The sequence below is a fragment of the Orbicella faveolata genome, unplaced genomic scaffold (assembly GCF_042242905.1).
Source record: "Orbicella faveolata isolate gen_17 unplaced genomic scaffold, um_ofav_v1 contig_14, whole genome shotgun sequence".
In the NCBI taxonomy this organism is placed as follows: Eukaryota; Metazoa; Cnidaria; class Anthozoa; order Scleractinia; family Merulinidae; genus Orbicella; species Orbicella faveolata.
Genome location: NW_028301541.1, coordinates 9,262,501 through 9,276,285, shown reverse-complemented (window position 1 = coordinate 9,276,285; position 13,785 = coordinate 9,262,501). Strand labels below are relative to the sequence as shown.

Genomic DNA, 13,785 nt, shown 5'->3' with positions numbered 1-13,785 from the left:
TTGATATGGTTTTATCCTCCGTGGTTAAATTTTGCTATTCATGCAGTTGTTTTTTGACGGGTAGCACTCAGTTGCTCACGGGGTAATACCTCTGGGGACTTCCGTTGAATAAATCATATTACAAAAAAGTGAACACATAAAGACTTACGCCTCACACTGTATTTCAGTAAGATTTTATTTTGTCAGGTGTAGTAAGGCAAAGGTATACTTTAGCAGGCAAAGGATATGATATCTTGGAATTAAGTTTCATCGCTCAATGTAAATAAATGATATATTTGGAAAACATGTACCCATCCTACTAACACACGCTCAAGTGATAAGAGGGAGCCAGTTTAGAGGAGAATATTTAAAGTAGTTTGACCTCGCCGCGCATGTTGCACCTCGTGAACTCGAGCGCTCAGAGCGATCGCGGCCTATCATGTTACTCGAGCAACTGCTATGAAGAATATATATATTTACCTTTTTAACTACATGCTAGGAATTCCCAGCATAAATTATCTAATTTTTGCTATAACATAATTAAAATTTATTTTATTTATAGGTCCTCGTTACTAGTTTATCTGTAATTTTCTTTGTTTTACTGTGTTATAATATGACTGTCTCAGAAAGACTGGGAACTACCGAATTCATGAATTTGATTGGCTGAAATCGAAAGCGGTCTAGATTTTCCCGTCTAGACCGCCATCTAGACCGGTAATGTTTTGAGATGAAAGAGTTGCAAACTGAAATGCAAAAATATTGACTATTTTCTTCTAACAACATTTATTTATGGAAGTGGCAAAAAGGCTGATGAGAAAAAAGGTAAAGAGGATAAACTTTGGCAGAAAATAAATGCCGCTTTTTACTGTTAAATCAGTTTTTTTGGCTGACGGACGCTATATGGACCTTAGTTTTGCTGAGAAAGCTATTTTTTTTAGCTAAAAAGATCGATATCCCCAAGATTAGGTACCAAAATGTGCAACATTTTTAATTTGGTGCACGCGCATAAGCCAAGAGTTTTTTTTTTTTTTTCAGATATCTGGTAACATTTAAATTGATGACGTCACAAGTTGTACAAAGAGCACGACCACTCAGGACTTGTATATGCGCCGTTGGCAGTCAAAGGGTCAATACGGTGCATTTTCCCCCAATTTCATATTTTTTTAACTTCAATTTAGATCTATGTAGGAATCAAGAGCCGAAGGTATTAGATTTCTTCCATGATCGTTGATCGCCCTCTCTGTTCCCTTCTTTTATTTTACTCTTTCAAGTTCATTTCTCGCCAGCCATTCGTTTCTGTTCTTTGAGCTCCCATGACCAAGCGACTGTGAGGTACATTTTAGTTCCCAGGTTCTTCTCATCATCCCACATCCAAAACCAAATCCAAAACGGCGGCTGTAGCGGACTGGGTAACTCTCTAGTCCCCCACGAGTATCTGCAGCCACCGTGAGAGTACGTGGAATCTTTATGTTTATTCTTGCTGATCGGTGGTTTGTTCACCATCTTTGTTTTCTTCACCAGCAGGCTTCTTTTGAACAAGTTTCATCTTCATTTCAAGAATGGGGACTGGTAACGCAATCACCAGAGTACCCACCAAACAACACACGCTTCCCATCAGCTGACCAATCGCGGTCTCCGGAGACATGTCACCATAACTGTTATGAATAAAGAAAGGATCATTTTCAAGTTGAAAATGACCGTCGAACGGTCGAAACGTCGTTGTTTTTAAACTTAATTTGTAACAAAGGAAGAGAAATCTGATTGGTTAAGGGGAGAATTAAATCGGACTATAGTGCCAATTTCTATATATGGTCTTCACGGCGAAGAGTAGTATTATAGTTTCATATATGGTTAGCTAAGTTAAATAGTCACAATTCAAGATGGCGGCGGCATTCAGTTTAATCGAACTGTACTGATGGCGGTGTATTCAAAAATCTGCTAGCGGCTGTATTGTGTCTTGCGGTTTCCGCCTGGTAAGATGTTTACCTCGTATTATAAATAAATCATGATATGAGTTGTACACCATATTTTAAAACAGTAACAATTCGTATATTCAACAGTTGCAAGCAACATTCACTGTTCGGCTAATTAATCGCACGTTTGTGCGATACTTGGACGATGTTGTCTTCAGTATCATTACAAATTGTGTTGTTAACTACAACGATATCCATGCAACTCATAAAGCTGGAATACGTATAGCGAAATTATTCAGAATGCGAGAAACCAGTTCATAATCCGTCTGGTAAGTTAAGTAAGTAGGAACTTAGAGTAAGTTCAGAACACAAGATATGTTACTTTGTCAATTGCAACGCTTGAGATAAATTACTTTAAAACCTCACGCTGAAGCTAGCGTGATCAATCTAGTCGTAACATCCAAGTTGGAGGCTTGAAATTGAAAGTTCAAGCGAGGGAAACTGGTGTTAAACCGTTCGCGCCGGATCGAAAGATATGCTGGCGTCGGTCTTGCAGCTATGTTAGGTGGCAAGTGCACAAGTGCTTATTAGCGCAGTGAGTAGAAATTTTGAGATATCGTGCGTTTTCTCAGTTTAAGGTTTTCATTTGCCTTTTGATAATCTGTTTGCGGAAATCGAACTTAACTAACAGAATCAATAGCTGAGAAAAATTCTATCTTTAGCAACTAATTTGCGCTTTTCAGGTAAAAAACTGTTCCGATTAAGCTGTTCGAATTACTGATACTGAACGCAACTCGCTGGATGCCAGGCGATATGCAAGGCATATAAAATTGATATCTCACGTTGTTATATGTCTCAGTTAGTACGCCTGCTATGATTGGTCAATTAAGCGGGCCGTAATCTATTGTACGACCCACTAAAATTTAAAGCTGTTTTTGTTGCCAAAATGTTTCGCGGTTTATCGCCAAATGTTGTCAACTTTTTTAGCAAGTAAACGTTTAAAACTTTCTTTTACTCCTGAAATTGCGTATTAAAACCTACTAATGACTTAAAAGTCACTAACAACGATTTCAATTTGACTTGTTTTGCTTTCGAGGTGCGTCAGAAATTTGAAGCCGTTCCGCGTGAATAGAAATCGTTCCTGAGCCAGTCAGACAGACAGTAGAGATATAATAAATATATTACTAAGCTCGTTTTCTCAGTCCGTACTGTAAGTTACGGATCCTCGTTTTTTCCCCTTCGATTTATGGTCCGCGCGTTTCGCGCTTGGGCCATATATAAATCGATGGGGAAAAAGTCGGTCCGTAACTTACAGTGCGGCCCTCGAACTCGGTTAGTAAGAGGTATTTATTCCTACAAAATGGTAGTTCTTTGCTAAACACAAAAGCCATCACCTAGAAGCAACCATACAATCCATACTTACCCTGTTGTTGTCATAGTGACAATAGCGTACCACATACTGTCAGGGATGCTAGAGAAAGTTGTGCCCTTGACATCTTTTTCGGCGTAGTACACAGCGGTGGCAAATATGATCACACCAAGACCAAAGGAAAATAGAATAAATCCTAGCTCGGAAGAGGAGTTTTTTATCGAGGAGCCAAGAGCTTGTAGCCTGGTGGAATGACGCGACATTTTGAACACTCGAAACACACGAAAAACGCGCAAAATTGTCAGTGCGTCAAAGTCGCCAGCGCTTTTCAAACCAATGTCAAGGTAAAATGGAATCACAGCTGCAAGATCCACAATGCTCTGAAACTCTTTCACGAACTTCCATCTGTGAGGGGCCGCAAACAGGCGGATCAAATACTCCAATGTTAAGACCACAACACAAGAGCCATCTAAGTATTGAAAAGCTTGTTTATATTCCTCGCCGCATGTTTTATCACCGCAGGGAATTGTCTCTGTTATGGTTGTAATGATACTCAATATAATAGCTACTCCTATGACGTAGTACACCACCTTGGCTGTGGTGGAAGACCTTGGGTTTTCAAACATGAACCACAAGCGTTGCCGGAATGTCTTCCGTTGCGGAACACACTCACAGTGGCTTGCAATTGCTTCTCCGGCTTCTGAATTTGATTCGCGAATTGCAGCAGCGTTCGCGTCGTGATATTCTTCGAGACAGCACAAACCCACCGCGTCTGTTGGAATCCGGAAAAATTTCAGTTCGTCTTCGTAAAACTCGCCGCATTCCTCTAGAGAAAAATGCAGTTTTCCATGTCGATAGTAGTTTAAGATATGTCGGAAAAAACTAGGATCCCTTTCAAAGAAGTACTCTTTCCGCTGCGAATCGTAAAAAGATTCCCTTTCGCTGCTGCCCAGTAGAGTTGTGGGGTATTTCTTCAATGTGTAGTCCCAGGTCTCGAACTTTCGTCCACTCACATTGAGGACAATTCGCTTGTCTTTCAACTGCTTACGATGCAATACACTGAATGGTTTCTCCTTTGTAAATATCGGAGTTATACCAACGAGACCAACTTCGCCAAGGGGAAGCCAGTTTTCAAGATCGTCGACAGGTTTATCCGTTGAAGGCATCTCAAGATTATCTTGCAATCTATCGGCGCAATTATAGAGGTGCGACCACTCGGTAATACGGCGTCTTGTAATTAGAGTTGGTGATAACACCCAGGGTGAACGAACAGAAACTCATTAGCGAGTACTAAATTCTTAATATGTACATAAACATTTTTGTTGATAATAGCACGTGCACCCAACAGTGCTGGATTATTTCGACGGCAAAGTGTCTTGACTAAGACAAAGGTGTAGACGAATCTACGGTAATAGACGGTTCTCGAAAATTGGGAAAAATGTGTGATTCAATTGGATTGGAAACCCTATGGATCAAAAACGTTGCACCTCATTTTGATTGTGACTGCGTGTTGTTTCTATTGACAATACGGGTACCTGCAACTGTTCTTTGCAAATTTAAGTGAGAAAATACGGTTTAAGATCGATTGCGCAAACTTTATTTGAAACAAATTCCTACATTCATTTAAATACCGATTTTAAGATTAGTTTTACAGCTTCAGCTTGATTTTGTTAAAACCTTGTTTTGTTTGTTTTTAGTCTCAGAATCCTTTTAAAGTTCAAACAAGTATTTTTTAAGCAGACGAAATAACAGAAAATTGCAAACAAATTACCACAATGCAAATAAACCGAGATGGGCATAATTTCCCCTTAAGGCCATCATTACAGGCGAGAGTTGGCCGAAAGGTTACTTAAAGAAATTAAGAGGATGATCTTTATGTTTGTATAAATAAAATAATTACATATACCTCCTGCAATTGTACCCTGACAGTTCAAATGGAGGCTTTTGCGAAACAAAAACAAACTCGCACCTGCCTTGGTCCTGCTAATTAAAAATGTTAAAATTCTCGTAATTAAGCTTTACCCCTTTTATCCGTAATCACAGCACGGATGAAGAAGTGACAGTGTTATCAGAAGCTGGAAAAAAATGACGAAGCATCTAACACAATAATGGTGTTTCGTTTCGCCCTTTTAGCTAAGGTGACGCGAAAATTAACTTTTTTAATTGCTTCACTTTTCAGTCAGCTTAGCTTGTATTATAATAACCGCCCACAATTTCTATTAAATGGTTAAAGGTTATAGCATTCAGAGATTTATAAACAATAGAAAGGAAAATAACACTGAAGAGCTTGTAAACTATCGCTTTGAAAAGTGGTAGGTGGTTTTAATTTGCCGCGCAAAAATGAACTGATTTATAACATAACACCTGCCAGAAATGGTTCTTCCCTTACATTATGTGCACGGTACCCTGCAGGCAAATTAAACTTCTCACTGGTGTAGCATGGTAGTTTTTCTTTACTCTAAAACCTTGAGAAAACAGTGACCTTAAAATGTGTTCAAATTATGACAGTGTTGCCCATTGCGCATGTTTTAAGCTAACCAATAATTGCTTGGGTAAGCGTGTTGGCTGCTTATTTTGTTTCTGACTTTCACCGCAAAAGCACGTCAGTTATTTGATTTGCGCCATTCAAACCAGACCTTAAGATCCTCTATGAAGCGTCTTCTCTCCATCCCAAAACAAAGACGTTCTTTAAAAGGAGAAAAACGGAAATGTTCATGTCATTAACTGAAATAATGAGTTTCTTAAGAGCAAAACCTACATGTAAGTGAGATTTACTCAAAGACATCTATATTTGCATTATCCTTTATTCTGATTTTATAATCATTTCAATATACAAGAACATAACCTTAAGAGTTGTTTTCTTTGTCTTTTCTGATCTGAACTGATATGAATTATTAAAATGATACATTTGTTCAACTTTATTATACAAGCCAATCTCGATGCTAATTTTCTAACCACGCTTCTATCTTCTCTTCTCTTGTTTTCGGTGTTCTTTTGAAAGGGTTTTTGAATTTTCGTTTCTTTTTGACGCCTTCTTTGGACCGTTCTTCTTCGCGTCTTTCATCTTCCATCTTTTGTTTGACGTCCCTGCAAAACAGAGGAACAATAATTTAGTACAGTATACCCTCCTGACGGTCCGTATGGAGGTGCAAGAATCTTATTAGCTGTTAAATTTTCGGCGAGTTCTTAGCTACGTACCAGGCCCCAGTTGTTCGAAGGCTGGATAATGCTATCCACCGGATAAATCGCTATCTAGTGGATAATTGTCAACAAAACAAACCACGCTATCCACTGGATAGTGATTTATCCGGTGGATAGTGTTAACCACCTTTCGAACAACCCGGACCGCATTTTTTAGCCAGCAGCACATTTTGCTGATGTTGGATCGCAGCCTTCACTGAATTACAAATTGTGTTATTTTTCCAGCTAAAGTAAAGCTTGCGGATGATCAATAAAGTATGCATAAGTGTGTAATGGGATGAACCGTTGAAAAAAGAGTTTCTGTGCACGACCAAAGCGAACTATTGAAAAAATTTCCCTCAAAGTGGGAGGTAATGTTAGTTTTGACATTCAATTGATCGAATTGAAAATGAGGTTTTCGAGTTAATTTGATGACAATGTTTGGATTGAGAAATACGCATCTGCATCATTTAACTGACAGCGTCCTTTTTAGATAAACCCATTAATTGAAGAGTAAAAGGAGCTATAGCACTTGCTTCGTTGAATCACTGTTATCATTATTGCGTTGTGCCAAATCCTCAATTGACGAAAACGGGGTCAGAACTGAATAAAACTAACTGTTAAGTTCACTTACGCTGCGACTTGTAGCGCCACTAAATCAATGTCAACAAAATCATCTTCATTTTCCGAGTTAGATTCTTCTTCTTCAGCCAAAGTATCAAGGATTCCTGGTGAAGGAAATATAACACAAAGCTTTTAAAAAAACACTGATTCCGTACCATTTCGTTTTTTGGTATGATCACGCGATGGTTTATCACAATGGCAATCTCTACTGAGCTAAGACGAGTTGGAAAAGCAAGAATTTGCTATATTCTAACTTGCTTCTCCGAATCTAACTCACTTGTTTCAGAGAGCTAGTATCATAGATTAATATTCATATCTCAAGGTGTTTTCAGCTCACGGATCGCTGAACAAATTGCTAACTCGGTATATGAATTCAGAAATGAGAGAAGAGAATAGCTATAATACACGTAATGTGAAGACACTGGCCCTTAAAATGAACATGACGAGTGTTTTTTTTCCAAAATATACTTGCGTGAAGCTCCACATGATAACGGAGGGGGATACAGAAATCTCACTATTTCCCAATTTAAGGAGGTCGAATCGAAATCCAGATCGAGAAACGACGCAACAAATTTTCCACGAGGCTGGGAAAATAGACAAACCGAAAATAACTTGTATCCACGTTGAAATACGTTGTAATATAAAGGAGAAAAGTTCGTCATGGTAAGGGCTGTTTAGGTCGCGTGTGTCGTTGAGATCAAAGATGGAATTCAATTTCCAAGCTCCCCGCGACCTTTTTAGCTCCATTCGACCCAGTGCTTCACAAGCGTATCAGAAGAAAAGGTCTGGTAACGAGTCTGGAATGCTGAAATTAACTTCGTAACAACTTGCCAAGAATTTGCTAACCTGCTAACAACCTACAGCACGGGCAACATAAACAAGATGATATCACGCTCGACAAAGATCAGTGGCTTAAATGAGTGATGGATGTTATCAATATGGAGCTGAATAAGAGGCAAAGAATAAAAGACAATTGGTGTTTTTTAAAATATCTTAGCAGCATGTATTAGCAAGTTGAGAGTCATCGATGTGGAACAAGACAATCGGCCATGCTTAATCACTGAGAAAGTTAATTTGATGTTGGTATGAGTGAATGAAAACAATATTGCTAAGCTTACATGGCTACTTATAACTAAATGCAAATTCTTCAGTTGAAAAGCAAACTCACTCAGTTTAGCTCTTAATATTTGCAGCATCTCTTCATAAAACGCAATAGCATCTTTCAGATTTCCCACCACATGGCTCAGGTTGCCTAAATTAGCCAAAGCCTTTCCAATGCCGTTTTGGTCGTTCAACTCCTTAGCAACCGTAAGCCTTTCTTTATTACAGCTTAACGCTTCATCGTAGTTCATTTGCAGCTCGTAAATGTTGCCAAGATTGTTATAAATCTTTGCTAGTGGCCGTTTGTCTCCTCTTTCTTTCGCTATATTCAAAGCGGCCAGAAAATGGTCCTTTGCCGTTTCTAAGTCACCGGTTATTTTATGCAAACAACCTAGATTACCATGCGCTCGACGCTCGCCTTTTTCATCCTTTAGCTCTTTCGATAACGACAGATGTTTCTGGTGGTATTCAATTGCAGTTTGATAATTTCCGAGTTTATAAAACGCAAGTCCGAGAAAACTGAGAGCGTCTGCCTCAGCAACTGGGTCTTTTTCTTCGATGGCGTCGGCTAAACAAGTTTTCAGTTCCTTTATCTTCTCGAATAGTTCGTCTTCCGGTTCCTCGACAACTCTAAAATTCTTTGGATCGTTTTCTTCCATAAAACTACCTGCCTCTCCTTTCCCAAGTCTTACACATTTCGACGAATCACTCTATAAAGTTCTTCCAATGCTTAAACCCTTTTAAATGCATAGCGCTGTTGAAGTTCTAATTTTAGTTTACAAAATTTGACCAATCACATCGTTCGGTTTTGTAATCTGGCAGGTGGTAAATTTCGCTCGTGCAGCAATTAACGATGTCAGCTTGACGGGTAAATAACTAAATTCATATGAGTAGTGTCAAACAATCGTTCTCTGGAGGTTTACAGTAGAAGATTGCTTCCAGCCATAATATGTCTATAAGACATGTCATTAGACGTTCAAGTGATTAAAAGCGTCTCAGGAAAACCAAAACACGCGAGCTCCAATTCGGGCAGCGTCCACGCTACGCCGGAGAAATTTGAAAACGCACCTTTAATTTATTTCTACGGTTAGGCCTACCGTCCCCGCTAATCCGAAGCTTTTCGAAAACGCTCTTCAAACCAGAGGAATTTGAAAACGGCGGCTTTTCGTTTGCGTGTTGACGGAAACATTTTGACTGACTGAGCTTCTCGAAAACAATGGTGTCACGATAATCATGTGATTTCCCTGAGCGAGTTTTCCCCAAACGCAAATCCAAAATAACCGGTGATTATTGCGTTTTTAAATTCCTCCGGCGTAGTGTGGACAGAAAACATTTCATGCTTTTTAAGAGTGAAACCTTTTTCTAATCGGCGGATCTAGGGAGGGGGCTCGGGGGACCCTGTCCCCTTTATTTTGGGTAAAAAAAGAAAAAATCACAGAAGGAAGAAAAGCCAGCGGGGCAAGCAAAAAAACAAAAAGCGCCCCCCCTCCCCCCTACCCTTAGCTCAAGGTCTGGATCCGTCCGTCACTGGCATCGTCAATAGTCAGGCATGCCAACTATGAAAGAAAGGTATTCAATCTCAATTAAAAAAAATATTCGCAGGTGCGAAATTCATTGAAATATCATCCCGCAGGTGATTTTAGCGAAAATGTCTTCAGAAACAAAAAAACAAAAAGCACGGTGGTTTTTAAAAATGGGGTCTCACCCAGTCAGAGTGCTGTAAAAATGTTGAGATTAATAGGAGTTGTAGACCCTGTAGAGTTGTAGAGTTGTAGACCCTGAACATGGTTTTTGTCCGCCCAAGAGAAAATAAATTGAGGGTTTACCACACATAGATTGTTTCGACTGCTCCAGTAAAGTAATCTTGTACAGAAAAATTGGAGTTAATTAAAATGTCATTTATAAACCATTGACATAAATATATTAAACAGAAACGCGACTGAGATGTTTTTGTAGGTAATGAAAATGGGTTGTTTTATGATCCCGACATTGATAAAGGTATACTTAAGAGAAGGCCAAGGTAATAGAGTGACTCCCCCATGTAGGCCTTCTACCCAAGGTAATCCCTCTTAAGTTATTTTCAGACATGGTACCCAGTACTTCTGAGGATGTTACTCGCGCGTACGTCGTGTGCATGTTTTCTTGGAAGATTTGTTTCGTTTCGTTTCGTTTATAAATCGAAGGAAAACCTCCCGCGCTATGGGGATGCCTCCTTTAATATTTCAATATCAATATATCCTTGATCTTCAGTTCTCTTGATTTACCTTAGTCGAATACGTCAAATTAACCTCCGCGAATTAACATCAGTGAGGTTACTTTTCAGGAGGAGAATTAGGCAAAGGGAAGGGGATAAATTTTCTGTCGCGCCAACTTCCAAGTCTATTTGAAATGGTTTGTAAAGGAGCTCGTCGATAAGTGACAACTGAAGGCAGAGCGGGGGAGTGGGGAGGGTACATGAGAATGACCTGCTCGTGCACACTGAGCCCTCACATCAGTTTAGATCCGGAATATGAATAAAATATCAACCTACCTTTATCGCGCGTGTTTTGTGTTTTGCGGCGGCCGTTTTGAATTTTTAATACGCGGTCTGCTAGTGCGAGGTCTGGAACCGAAAATTACGGAAATCGCTCGGAGCCTGCTCGAAGCTCCCAGAATTTGCGAATTTTTCCGCCCGTCCCAGACTTCTTAAATATCGGTTCCAGACTTCGCACTAGTAGACCCCGTATTTAAAATTCAAAATGGCCGCCACAAAACACAGAACACGCGTAATAAAGGTAGGTTAATCTTTTATTATGAATTTTCTAAACGGATGTGAGGGATCCCTGTGCTAGTGTTTAGTTAACCAGTGATCGTTCTAGTCTTTTCCAGGCGTTGAGGTTTTCGCTCGTCGTTTTTCTCGCTGCGCCCGAACTAACTGAAGTCACTGAACTCCTGGAAAAGGACATGATCGTTCAGGCGTTCAAATCCAAGATGGTGGGCGGTCTAGTTAACTGTCCTTATCATTACAAATTGTTATTTTGCCTCTCCTATCCTTCGAAATGCGTCTTGAACGACGTACTACGAAAAATAGTTCGTCTAGACGCATAATACGTCTTATGCCCGTCTTTATACTAGAGACACATAACCAGACGAACTACAAATGTTTGCCCAAGTTCGTCCAGATGAATAATGTGTAGCTAAACGGCCAATATTTAAACGGCTAGAGAGTTTCAACGGTTTACTATTTTCCGTCAAACTATCTTAGCTTAATTCTATCTTCAGATGTTAGAACATTTTCTAATCATTCCCTCAGTTCGCTTCTTCATCACTTACGTCGTGACGCAAAGCCTCCTCTCGAGAGAAGTGTTGCGTGATGGATCATATAACCTATTCTGTTGGAAAGATTTTGAGAGCGTTACCTCGCTCACCGACATCCTAGCTTTGCCTTTTGGATAAGGTAGCATCCAAAACTACGTCAAGGTACATTGTCCCTACATGTATTGACTTTGCATCGTTTCTGCTTAAAAGATTTTACCTTTTACCTTTACCTTATCCAGGGCTTTACACCACTCCCCCCCCCCCCCCCGCTCCCCACCCAAGAACAATATTTTTTCCTTTTTTTTCAGTTACTAGTACTCCTAAAAAGTAACTGGATTCTGATTGGCTAAGTGCAAAAAGTGTAATTGTAATAAAAGTGCAAATTACAGCGACGATTTCCGATGTTAGTACGAAGACACTCAAGACTGTTATCAGTTATGCAAGGTAATCGAGGTGGTCGAAGCTTTCCAAAGTTAGTCGAAGATAAATAGATTTTTGCATACTTCCGAAGACCACTCGATTACTTCCGAAGACTTTCAAAGTCACCTCAACACTTTCGTAGATTTTCTAATGCTGTCCGAACACTTCCGGAGATTTCGAAGATTTCTGAAAATCACGCGAGGACTATGGAAGATTTTCCAACTTTATCTGAAGGTTTGCGAGTACTTTTGGAAATTTTATAACAAATACATCTTTTGTCGCGGTTAGTGACTCACGTGGTGGTCCTGCGAGGCGCCGAAAAGGCGTGGGCGTAACTTAAGTTTTTTTTTTCACCCCTCAGGCCTCAGAATTACCAATTCTAAAATAACACATTATCTCTATGCATATTTCTTAGACTCAATACCCTAAAACGTATCGCAAAAGATCTTGTGAGGCTGAGCACCCTAAGAGGTACCAAATCTGTTTTTTTTTTTTTTACTCCTAAAGGTATGACGAGTACCCATGTCCTTTTTAAACAAGAGTGCACCCCTCCCCCCTCCCCCCCCCCCTCACCACCCCAACCTGGCGAAAAGTATACGGTGCAGTAGGAAGGTTATTTATAAATCAACATGCAAACAGTTATCAATTCTGTGTTTGTAGAAATAATTCAGATAATGTTGATTAGAACGGTCGTTACTTTCAGGATTTGTCAACAGCCGCGAAATTTTAAAGCATTTTTCGGGAGGAGGGTAGAGTGGGAATTTGTCACTTTCGAAACTTTGCAGTGTATTCATTTATGTCATAGTTTTGTATCGAATTTGTTAAGAACTATATCGTTTGAACCGCACTCATGACCGTGATTATTCTTTAAGGTACTTTATCTACTCAAATACAGTAAATTAAACAAGGACTGATTCAATTTTACGGCGGGCTCAAAATTTGTCCGGCAGTTGTTTGTTCCCGTGGAATATGCATTGTTATATGAAAAGAAAGCTTATTATGGCTCTGCTAATAAGCCTCAACCTACGCCAGGTTTTCACTAGCTTCCTTGGGCTTGTCACGAAGATTGCGAGACGAGCCTGCGTAGGTTTTTACGAATTCCTGGACAAATTAGATAAATTTAAGTAACTCGTTTTCAACTGAGGGATGGCAAAAGGAAAAAGATTCATTTGTTATCGTTTGTGGTTGCGGACCATTGTTTCGCCTCGTTTTTGTTTTCTCACAAACCTCCTGAATTGTAAAGAACTGCAGACCAGAAACTCAGGCAGGATTAGTATCGGACCACTGATATGCAAATTGAATAAGAAAAACAAAGTAGAAGCTCGTACGCGTTTTGGATAGCTGCTATTCTTATTCAAATCAGCCGGATTCAAAAACCGTTGAAGCAAAGAGAGAGATTTAATCCTGTCTAATATTATCATTGGCCTTTTATCCAAGAATATTCATTTCATTATTCTTAAAAAAAGTTGCAATACAAGGGAGGAACGACAGAAAAAAAATCGAGATCTTGAGGATTAGAGACCACCGAAAATAAGTAACTGGAAAAGCATGTCAAGGGAAGTGCATGATTTGAGTTCGAGTGTATTCGATATTCCTGGACGATTTTACGTGTAACAAGCCAGTGCTTATTTAACTTACATATCAGTATTTGCCGCAGGTCCACGGATTGGGGGTTGGCAAAATTTGCCTGGCAGCCAAATCCTTGGAAAACCGCTAAGTAAGCCGTGTGTGGGTAATGCAACCTTTGAAATATTTATTAATTTTGAATATTATTCAACCTCGTATCACGGCACAATATCAGCATTAAGTTAACAATCAAAATAAATTGAATATTCCTAGTTACGCAACTTCTGAGTATTTCTCCTTCCATTTAGCGATGTCCTTGTTGTATTGTTCATGTGC

The 13,785-nt window shown here is 39.5% G+C and overlaps 3 protein-coding genes across 3 annotated transcripts in view; all 3 read right to left on the bottom strand.

Annotated features, from left to right (window-relative positions):
* Positions 1–157: 157 nt before the first annotated feature.
* Positions 158–4,509, bottom strand: LOC110049079 (potassium voltage-gated channel protein Shal-like). Its single transcript, XM_089287506.1, has 2 exons — positions 3,316–4,509; positions 158–1,634 (listed from the first exon to the last, which is right to left on the bottom strand). The coding sequence occupies exons 1-2, from the start codon at positions 4,425–4,427 to the stop codon at positions 1,451–1,453; spliced, it is 1,296 nt and encodes a 431-aa protein (XP_089143632.1). The 5' UTR covers positions 4,428–4,509; the 3' UTR covers positions 158–1,450.
* A 1,540-nt stretch (positions 4,510–6,049) lies between these two features.
* On the bottom strand, positions 6,050–8,938 carry LOC149113839 (uncharacterized). Its single transcript, XM_089287509.1, has 3 exons — positions 8,234–8,938; positions 7,076–7,169; positions 6,050–6,348 (listed from the first exon to the last, which is right to left on the bottom strand). Exons 1-3 carry the CDS (start codon positions 8,823–8,825, stop codon positions 6,204–6,206), a joined length of 831 nt encoding a protein of 276 aa, XP_089143635.1. The 5' UTR covers positions 8,826–8,938; the 3' UTR covers positions 6,050–6,203.
* A 4,672-nt stretch (positions 8,939–13,610) lies between these two features.
* Positions 13,611–13,785, bottom strand: part of LOC110049030 (transcription factor A, mitochondrial-like) — a 1,026-nt gene continuing 851 nt past the window's right edge. The window contains exon 1 of the mRNA XM_020754798.2: positions 13,611–13,785. This exon is cut by the window's right edge and continues 851 nt beyond it. Coding sequence (XP_020610457.1) covers positions 13,723–13,785 — 63 coding nt within the window. The 3' untranslated portion in view covers positions 13,611–13,722.

What these genes read in the sequence shown, in the direction of transcription:
- LOC110049079 (XM_089287506.1), bottom strand. Translation starts at nt 4,427, where the DNA reads ATGCCTTCAACGGATAAACCTGTCGACGATCTTGAAAACTGGCTTCCC. An exon ending in GTCACTATGACAACAACAGG is followed by an intron (nt 1,635 to 3,315) that starts GTAAGTATGGAT and finishes TATTCATAACAG; the next exon opens with TTATGGTGACATGTCTCCGG.
- LOC149113839 (XM_089287509.1), bottom strand. Translation starts at nt 8,825, where the DNA reads ATGGAAGAAAACGATCCAAAGAATTTTAGAGTTGTCGAGGAACCGGAA. An exon ending in AATATTAAGAGCTAAACTGA is followed by an intron (nt 7,170 to 8,233) that starts GTGAGTTTGCTT and finishes TTCCTTCACCAG; the next exon opens with GAATCCTTGATACTTTGGCT. An exon ending in GTGGCGCTACAAGTCGCAGC is followed by an intron (nt 6,349 to 7,075) that starts GTAAGTGAACTT and finishes TCTGTTTTGCAG; the next exon opens with GGACGTCAAACAAAAGATGG.